At 52.2% G+C, this 9,925-nt stretch overlaps 1 protein-coding gene across 1 annotated transcript in view; it reads right to left on the bottom strand.

The window, feature by feature from the left end:
* Nucleotides 1-5,096: 5,096 nt before the first annotated feature.
* The window catches only part of LOC104514657 (protein 4.1-like), a gene marked incomplete at its 5' end in the record, with an annotated part of 24,663 nt that continues 19,834 nt past the window's right edge, over nucleotides 5,097-9,925 (bottom strand). Inside the window, 4 exons of the mRNA XM_010158399.1 lie at nucleotides 5,097-5,195; nucleotides 6,043-6,123; nucleotides 6,569-6,670; nucleotides 8,270-8,398. Of these exons, the coding sequence (XP_010156701.1) occupies nucleotides 5,097-5,195; nucleotides 6,043-6,123; nucleotides 6,569-6,670; nucleotides 8,270-8,398 (411 nt within the window). The remainder of the gene's footprint in view (nucleotides 5,196-6,042; nucleotides 6,124-6,568; nucleotides 6,671-8,269; nucleotides 8,399-9,925) is intronic.

The following is a 9,925-nucleotide window of genomic DNA, read 5'->3' as shown; positions in this document are numbered from 1 at the left end:
TGCGGTGTCAGGCTGCACCTCGGCACGTGCCTTGTGCTTTGGGTTTTTCCAGCCCTGGAGGGGCAAAGCTGTGTGTGAGAACCGGGCTGGGTCGGCGTGTAACAGCAAAGTGCTTCGTGGCAGCTCTGGGGAAGCATTTGCCGCTGGTTTGCAGGTGCCGGGGGGCGCTGCCTTTGCCCTAAACTGGGCCAACTGGCTTTTGTTCTGTCGGGCTGGCAGCCAAGATGCCCCATCAGCTTTCTGCTCGGTATCGCTGTCCCTCCCAAAGATGCTGCGGCCAGAAAAAAATGAGCTGGGAGAAAAAAGACGGGTTGGACATCTCCCCCCCTCCAGATCAGCCCCATTCGCTTGGGGTTGGGCAGCAGCTACTGAGCTCAAACCCCCAGCCGGGCTCAAACCCCCAGCCGGGCTCACCTCGAACGTGAGAGCTCAAAGGGAGGTCCTAAAGAGACAGCTCTTTAGGGAAAATCTGGACTCTGGGTCTCCCCTTCAGCCCTTCCTGGGGCTTCGGTCCCGCACACGTCCCCGCTGGGATCTGTTCAAAGCATCTGAGGTCAGAAAGAGCAAACTGCCACGAAGGGAGGCTGGGGAGAGGGACCCGGAGGAGGGTGAGGGGAAGAAAAAAGGCATCAGGGCCGGGGAGATGGTTTTGTTTGAAAATTTATTGAAAAAATGCAATACAAGAAGCAATACTGAACACTTAACATCCGTCTAAACGCTACGGCAACTTTCCCTTTGATTTACTATGAAAGTCCAAAATAACAGCTCCCATCACTAGTCGATCTATAAAGGTTTGCCAATTTTAAAAGTTCCTATTTTTAGAAAGAAGAGTGTAAATGCTAGCCTAGACCATTCACAATTGCCTTAAAAAATTGTACAAAGCTCCTTCATCTCCTTAACTAAATCATTTTTTTTTTTTTTTACAAGTTTCATCTCTAAGGCTGGGACACTACCACCTCTTAAGGTAATTGTACAATTAGGAAAATCAGCAAACCACAGTTTATCAAAACCAGAAACCAGTCAGTCCTTGGCTAACACATCGGCGTTGGTCAGAGATTGCTACTTGGCAACCGGAGCCGCCGTTCCAGTTTAATGGAAGACGAGCTCCTTGCCTTCCTTTCTATAAAAACACTCATTCATATATAAATAGCTTCCATATAATGTATATTATACAATCAAGACAGTCTCTGGGTGAATTTGTGGAGTGGGAAGAGCTGGGAACATTCATATAAATAGACCTTACTTAGCTGGTTTGTCCCTAGGAATGACGCCGCACGCCAAGAGCCGCTGGCTTTCCGCCCCGTTGGAGGCGGAAGGGGTGCGGGCAGCCCCGCCACGGCCCCAGGGAAGGTGGAAGAAGTTTCCTCTTCTCCTAATTTTTAATCTTCTTCCAGGCTGCCGCTGCTCCTGTCCAGCTCCCGGGCTCGGGCGCTGCACGTGGGCGGCCGCGTCGGCTGGAGAGGGTCAGCAGGGCTGGAGCCCCCGGGGGGGTTGGAGCAGGGTGACGGCAAAGGTCAGAGGAGGCGACAACTTGGTTAAAATACTCAAGGAGAAGCAAGAACTTAGAAGGGGAAGAAGTGAGAGAAGGAACAACCTGGAAACAGCCACCTGAACTCCAGGAAAAAATAACAGGGTTATCCTATTAAAAAGGGACGTACGCAGCCCCGGCGAGCACATCCTTTGGGAAACGAAGCACCTCCCGTGCCAGCGGGTTTCTCACCCCAGAAATCCCCTCCTCAGGGTGTTTTGTCCCCCTCATCGTGCTGAGGGCACCGCACTGAACACCCAGGGCCAAGCCTCAGCTTCACCACGTTCCCCAAAACTCCCGCGACAGCCAGGTGCCTGTAAGTGCTACGGACAAACTTAACTTATCACGCTGGCTGTGCCCGGTGAAGCGCAGAAATCCTCGTGAGGACAACCCGGCGTGCCCGTTTACTCCTCAGGTAGCTGCTCCCGGGTGAGAAGGAAGGGCCGAGCGGCAACAAGCTAAATTCCTAGAACGGGGACGTCACCAGAGGGATGCTCAGCATGATGGGCTTTAAGGCAAGCGTTACCCAACTAAGTTGAGGACAGCGGGGACACAGACCTGTTGAAGAATCTGCGTTGCAGAATAGGGAAGGAAAGGGCTGTTCAGACATAAATAGGAAGACTTCATCTCTACGCTACAGCTGCGGAGCTGAGGACTCCCAAAATCCCCAGAGCAGGCTGCCCGGTACCCAGTGGAAGGCAGAGCATCTCCGGAGGGGAGCACGCACCCAGAGCAGCCCCAGCAGCAGCTACCGGCATAGGGAAGGCTGGAAGCTGGAAGGACCCACGGCCAGCGATGCTCAAAGCAAGCCCAAATCCAGCAGCTCCAGCGTTTTCAGCAGTCTCCAACCAATACTGACAGCTTCACTAAAATTGCACCTGAATCTGCGAAGCTACACTCGTGCCAGTGTAGTTCGAAGGCTGTTTGCAGCTAAACAGCAAGTCCTTGCAGCCTGAGCTAAATCCAGTGACTCTGAAACACATAATTCAAATTTGAAGTAGCAGAGAGCTTCGTTTATTGCCATTTTCTTCCCATCCTCGACTGAGGAGCAGCAGCGAAGCACTCTGTGCCCTCAGCAACCAATGTGCCACACTATAGATAGATATATCTAAAAAAAAAATAAAAATCACAATCCCAAGTGTACTAAAGTGTTCACAAGTGTCTGGGCAGACTCTTCACAAAGCTTGGGTTTGGGGTTTTTTAACCTTTTTTAAATTTAAATGCTGGAAGGAGAAACCAGGGGATGGCTAAAACATTGCCGTGATGCTCAGAAAGCAGGAGCCGGAGCTCAGCGCCCGGTGCCGTGGAGGGAAGCGCATCCAGCCCCAGAAAAGATGGTTTCTGGTCCCCCCACCTAGCTGGAGATGGCCCCGGTGGTCTCTGAGCTCAGCCTGAAGAGGGACACTATCCCTGGTATTTCACTCCAGCCAGGCAGTGATGAAGTCCGGACCCTTAAGCCAGCGTGGAAGGCAGCAACAGCGCTTCCCAGGGGGTTTGGCTCTACCACGACCAGCAACACCTGACACCTCCCAAGATTTCTTGTTCAGCCCCTCCGAATTCTGTCAGGCCTAGAAGGATGGTCCAAAGGACTTAAAATTAAAGTACAGTGGGATATATGCTCTGGTAATGTGTTTACCTTTAAACAGCACTGCGAGCAGAGGGGAAAAACCAACCCACGACTTACGAAAACCCCTAATTTAAAAATCATGAACACAAACAAGTGAAAAACTATGACACCGAGAGAAAAAAAACGGGTTACTGTGAATGCTGCGTAACCTACCTTAATAGCACTCGGAGTGCAAACACCCTAAACACACGCTTCTAAGGGCTTTTTCATTTAATGGCAGCTAGAAAACACCAACAGGTAGGTAGCACTCGGCAGGGACACACAGGAGGAAGGCGAGGTGCCACCACGGTCCTCGTAAAGCTCTAAAATTCACAGTATCAGATACTTGAAGCAACTTCCAGGATTCCTTAAATCTAGTCAACTATTAAGGTAAGCGCACAGGCTACACCACAAAACCCTACTGTGTTCACACACGGCGGGGCCTGAAACCCAACGGGGAGGGAGCGCGGAGCAAAGGCTCTGCTCTGCACGCCCGGCTGTGCGGCCGGAGTCTCAGGCTCCCCAGAGCTAAAAGAATAAACCAAGAGGCAATCGGAAATGCTGCACGAAAACTGAAGTCTTGACTCTTTAAACTGACTCTCCCGGCAGAAGGACCCGTGGCTTTTTGAAGGCGCGTACTGATCCCGCACTCGGAATACGCACGGACGTGGCTTATCTCCGTTATCCCTGACGAGGCGGAGGGAATACGACTTAAAAGGGCGACCCCCTTGAGCCCTGCGGGGTGCGTGGGGGTCTGTAGCTGAAGAGGCTATGCGTGAGAGGGAATGCAAAATTGAAAACCTGTAAAAAATATTCGGTACAGTGAGAAATATGGCATACTTCTGTCACGATATATAAAAAACCCAAACCCCTCTATCCAATGGGATGCGGTGGAGTCTGGAAAATCCTAAGTAAAACGTCAAAGCGCAACTCCTAATAAATGATATGAATGTCTCTGAGTGTCGGGTCTGGTAAATCCGAGGTCTTTGTGCTCCAGGTAGTTTCTTGGTAGTTTTGCTGGGTGTCTGTCTCCTGGTGTTGTGTCCGGCAGGAACGCTTCCTGGAGAGAGAGAAGCACCGAGTTAGGGCTAACAGCCAGCTTCCTGGGAAAGAGGAACCTGCTTCCCTGAAGCAGTCGGAGAACTGAAACCAGAAGGTGAGGTACCATCAACGGCAGGTAGGAGTCCAGCTCAGAGCCTGGCACAAGCAACGTCCTGCTCCCTCCCTGAAGGACCATATTTTACGAGCTGCAAGTCCAGGCACCCGTCGGAAACCTCTGCCACTTGTATTTAGGTTTGGAGTGTTGAAAAGCTCAACCACAATGCCAGTTAACCCACGCTGGCTCTCCTCTCGCCTAATTTGTTCTTGTTCCACCTCCCAAATCTCTGCAAGTAGCAGCTTTGTTGGGATGAGGCAGGACACAAGCAGGGCAGCGCAGGGCACTGACCTGGCAACACCAACAGCACCGGCGCGGGGCAGGATGGGCTTTACGGTGCCGACGCACAGGCAGAGCTCCTGGATTCCTCCAGCAGCTATTCCCCAAAATCATCAAAACTCCAGAAAAGGGATCTTTCCAGGCCAGTCAGGAGCTTGGGGTCCAGCTCTGGGGTTTCCTGGCACTGCTACAGGCCAGGTCTATGGGAAACCTATAGGTCAGTGAGCTTCAGGTGCATCAGAGGTGCCTGGAAAGGCAGAACGGCCTCATCACAGCAGCCAGGTAGGCTCTTTCGGGCAGCTTTGGCTCACTTCCACAGCAGGATGAGTCTGTGTTTGTGACTGCTTTATCAGCCTTAAGTGATTCAATAGGAACAGCCCCAGCAGGACTCATCAGCTGACAACAACAAGTGAACTTTGGCCATATTTAGCCAAACCTCACCTGCACCGGGATGGAGCCCCCTGCCCTGAGGGGAAAGGGACACCCGTCACTCACTTGTAGGCGGTCTCCCTACTTACACAGCCTCGCTACTCCTCTGCGATCTCGGTCTCCTGGTGCACAACCACTTTGGTCACCGACATGTCCGGGTGCTGCTCCTTGGCTGCTTTTATCGCCTGCGCTAGAACCTGAAAGGGACGGCATTTCAGAGCGTGCCCCGACGGCCCTCGGGGGTCGAGAGACTATTTCTGACTCTGTGGAGAGAAACAGCTGCACAGTTGGGTGATTTTGGTGGTATTAGATTATTTCTGAAAGGAAAAGCTGTGTTCTAAGAACGCAGCACACCTCTGCGCTGCCCCATGGTAGATGGGTGAGAGCAATTAAACCCTGTTTATTCTTCCAGCGATGCAATGAGCACTTCCCAGGCATCCTCTCAGCCTTCTGCTGGAATTTATAAACCAGTTCTTGTCGTACAAATACTCTCCAGCCCCATGATACTTGCAACTAAAATTAAATTCGAAGTATAATGCTCTGATGAAAAAAACATCCCTCCCAGCACATGCTGGAGGCCAAGGAGGCTGACTCAGCAGAAAGGTTTCACACAGGGCCAGTGAGATTTAGGGCAGGTGCTGAGTGCTCTGCAGTGACCTGTGGCACGATACGGCAGCAAGAGCGCTGCAAGGTTACTAGAAAATAAAAGCAGTTCACTCAGATGGGAAAACTTTCCTTTCACACTTCTGTGGATTTTTTTTTCCTCTTTGTTTTTTAAATGATGTTTGTCCAAACCAATTCTGCAATCAAAACTTTGCTGCCGACACCAGGTTCGGAGCGGAATCAAGCTTTGCTGGGCCAGCCAAAAAAGCTCCATAGTGTCAAAAAGGAATTTATGACTGAAATCCATTTTGAAGTGTTATTTCTACCCCAGTAAAACTCCCCCGGGGTGTTTCCTGGTGAAGGTGTCTTTAGAAAGACAGACACACCGTCTAGTTCACGCCAGCTCTGAGAAGCTGTTTCGGACTGTATCTGAGCTCCTACCTGGTCATGGTCTACATCTGCATCTCCTGTGATGACAATTCTCTTTTCAATCCGTGTCTCTGAAATGCCACCCTTTACAGTCTAGGACAAGGGAGAAAAAACTGTTAGTCTAAGACTGAAATGGAATTTGAGCGCACTGGGGCTGCTTCTCTAAAGACGGTATCAAAAACACCGTTCCCAAATACTGCCGTCATCCCACGGTCTCAGAACCATGGAGGAAAATTGCCACTGCTCAAATTAAAACTGTCAAATATTCATTTTCTTACAGCTGAGCCCGGGAAGAGCTTTGACACGGTACGGTTCTGTCCCGGACAGTCAGAGCCCGCGTCCGCAGGCTGCGCTGCACTGAGTCCTAATTCAGCACGGGCAAACCTGGGACCATCCTGCTTTGTTTCAGGTATTAATCACATTTTTCTGAAAGGAACTGGGGTTTAAGCTTTTTCCCTGTTACCCAACTCTGCCCATCTCACTGTCGCATGATTGGCGTAGTCAACGCGGCTGCTTTATCGCGTTCCCGAGCCATTACCTTGGTGATCTGGGTGGTGGTGGTGCTGCTGGTGGTTTCTGAAGTGATGGTCTGAGCCGTCAGCAGGATGCCAGGGTCTAGATCGCCATTGCCACCATCTGTCTGGGGGGCAGAAGAGGCCATCAGTCTCTGCAGGCAGCGTGGACAGACACAGGGTCTCCACACCAAGCGAGCAGGATGCAATCCGAGGATGGAAACGCTCCTCCATCGCGGATGGCGGGACGGAGCGAGCTGACCTGCAGCCGGCCGGGCTGCGCCCCGCTGCACAGGGGCTTCTCAAGGCTCTGCAGGCGCAGCACAAAGGCCCTGGGCTGTAAGGCTGGAAACGCACTGACCCACAGAACGACCAGGGAGGAGCTCTGACACCCCCCGAGCAGGCGGGCTGGGGTACACCCAAATCTGGGTACACGGCTGGCCCTGCGGTGCCGTCACGCTCCTCCACGCCAAGCTGCGTGCTTTGGACCAGGAGAGGAGACCAAAGCAGACACCCATCCCCAATTTCACAGGCCTGGATCCACAGAGGGTCACGTTGCCAGAGAGCACCATCTGATCGGAAGGTATGCGTTACCCTTCCTCCCTCCTGACAGCACCCTGCGCATCACTTGCTTTAAACGCTGCAGAAGCCATGCAAACCCAGATACCTGCAACTAGGAGCATCTTCTACACCTGCTTCCTTGGTTCCCATCCGGCACGACTCGACCCTCCCAGGTCTGCCGAAACCCCTACAATAAGCCATCCTGCCAACTCACCCCGGCTGTGCCATCCGCATCTCCCTAACGAACCACTAACGAACAGGGCAGCAGCCCAGAACCGCGGTGGGACAATATCTGGAGTTACCACAAGGTGGGACCATTTTCCACAGGCCAGAAGAAATCTCCCAGCCCTGGGGACTCGCTTTTCATCTCCCAGTTAGAAAGGGTATCGGCAGAACTGGAGCAGAACTCCTCTGTTCATCTGCTCGCCAAGAAACGGGGCGATGCTGACCCCCTCTACTCCTGCAGTTGAGGAGGATGCTGAGCAGCCACGGGATTCCTCAGGAATCCCAAATTATACAAGTGTGGTCCGTGGGCTACACACAACCAAACCTACATCCCACAGTCACCACACTCCAGCACCAGAGCATGAGCTGCTGCTAACAGCCACAGCCATGACAAACCCAAGCTCACAAAGGCTCCAAACTCTCAAAACAAACCCTATTTACACTGAGGATTAATTTCAACCTCGGCAGTGAAACCATACCTGCATACGCTGGCATCACTCCACTAACGTTTCTGGTTTCCAATCACCCACTCTGGATGTATTTTATAGAGCACTTTAGGCTTTCAACACCCGTTTCAGGGTTGAAACCTAAAGGACAATTAAGTCATTTATAAACCAAGCTCTGAAGAGCGAGGTGAGCCGGGGAAAGCAAGGCATCTGCAGAAAAAAGGCCAACTCAGGTTAATGCGGTACAGCCTAACCTACATCCCAAAGCCACCAGTGGCTGAAAAATAATTACTCTTGAGGGACAGTAAAACCACTGCTCCTCTATAAAAATACCAGATGCACCTGGAAAGAGCATCCCCAGCAGCGGTTAACTGCTGCGCTGACTCAGGTGCTTGGGGAGAGGCAGGTGCTGCTGTCTCATCCGGAGGATTCCGAAACAAAACACTTAGTTGAATTTAATTAAGCCCCTGGAAAATTAATCAGAACACACCTTACCTGTGCAGCTTCGTAGGTGATGGTCTTCGTCTCCGTGTGGACGATGGGGACTTCTTTTGTGGGAATTTCACTTTTGACAGCGCTGGAGACGTCGGAGATGGTGACCGTCTGTGTCTTCACTAGCGGTGGCTACGGGACAGGGTTAAAAACACCTCCGTGAAGACCCAGCCGGCATTCCCCCATTGAAGACCCAGTCGGCATTCCCACATCGCGGCCGTGGTGCTGGCAAACGTTCTGACACTGATCTGATAAAAGCACTGCGGGAACCAAGGTCAGCCTGGCAGGCTGTGTTTTTAACCCTCTGGTAGGACACGCTGCCCAGAGGGCAGAGCTCACGCGTGGGGATTAAAGAGAGAGAGACCCTCCAGACCTTCCCCAGCACCGTGCCCTCAGGTCAGCCCAAGCGAGGCATTAAGGGTCTCACCGGTGGGTCACAACATCACAAAAAAACTTTCTCCGCTGATTATTAACTTTCTAATTACTAGAAGCTCATTGCCAGCTGCCAGTAAGCGATGACCCTCGTCTAGTGATGACAACGTCAAGATTAACACAAACCCTGGGCACATCAAGACTGATCACAGCTGAGAAGCTTTATCCCGACTGCAAGGGCAACACGGTACGATGAAACCCCCTCGTGAGATCCTAATCTTTCACTTTTATTAAATCAATGTCAGACAAAACCGAAACGTGACATCTCGAAAGAGAAATGGGGAAGGGGGGGGAAGAGAGATCAGTTGTTCCACCACCTGATAATTACCCGGAAGGCGACAGAGTTAGTTCAGACCCGCAGTGTTTTCCCAGGGGGCTCGACTTCTGCTCACCATCCCCAAACTCGGCAGATGCCACCGTGATTGTTAGCGGGGGGAGTGGACACCTCTTTGACCGTAAGCAATTAACGTCAACACTGAAGCAGGCAAAAATACCTCCCACGGTGGGAGCAGAAAGGGGACAAAACCCACGTTCACCAGGTCAAAAGCACGTTGGACAGCGCTTCAGATGCGCTCTGCTGCACTCAGGCTCAGCCTCCGGAGACGGCAAAAACCTGAAGAACTAAAAATGCATGTCTTTGGAGCCTAAATATTTCCCTTTTGGGGGATGCAACAGGATGCTTTGACCAAGGAAAGTTGCCTTGCACTGCAGCAACTGTGTGTAACGCAAAGATAAATCGAGAGGGGCTTGTCTTTAGTGCAAAGATAAATTGAGGGGGGCTTGTGTGTGCCCACTGCAGGAGATTAACTGGCTAATTAGCACCAAGCCTAAGCCAAGCAAACACAACTCCTCTCTGGGTCCGTGGATCTGCTTGCTGCAGTGTTGGGGTTCCCACTCCCAAGCCAGGCGGGATGTGGGGGAGCAGGCGCTGGGGCTCACTACCTGGAAGCAGCGAATGACTGCCGGCAGCCCGTAATTAACCTCCGAGTCGTGACACTCCCCATTTAGCTTTCTAAAGGCAAATCTGTCTTCGCCATCCTCTGCCACCTCCTCCTCTCCTCCCCAGGGCTGCCGGGGAGGGGTGGCAGGGCAGGCAGGGGGCTCCAGCTCAGGGAGCTCCGAGTCCTTCTCCGCATCCGCACAAACCCCCTTTCCACATCTCAGGTCCTCCTTGCTCACGGGGAGGCTGGGAGTTGCTGCCTCCCCCTCCTCCTCCTCCTCCTCCTC

This window comes from Eurypyga helias, unplaced genomic scaffold (assembly GCF_000690775.1).
Source record: "Eurypyga helias isolate BGI_N326 unplaced genomic scaffold, ASM69077v1 scaffold15159, whole genome shotgun sequence".
Lineage (NCBI taxonomy): Eukaryota > Metazoa > Chordata > Aves > Eurypygiformes > Eurypygidae > Eurypyga > Eurypyga helias.
This window is presented reverse-complemented; position numbering and strand designations above follow the sequence as displayed.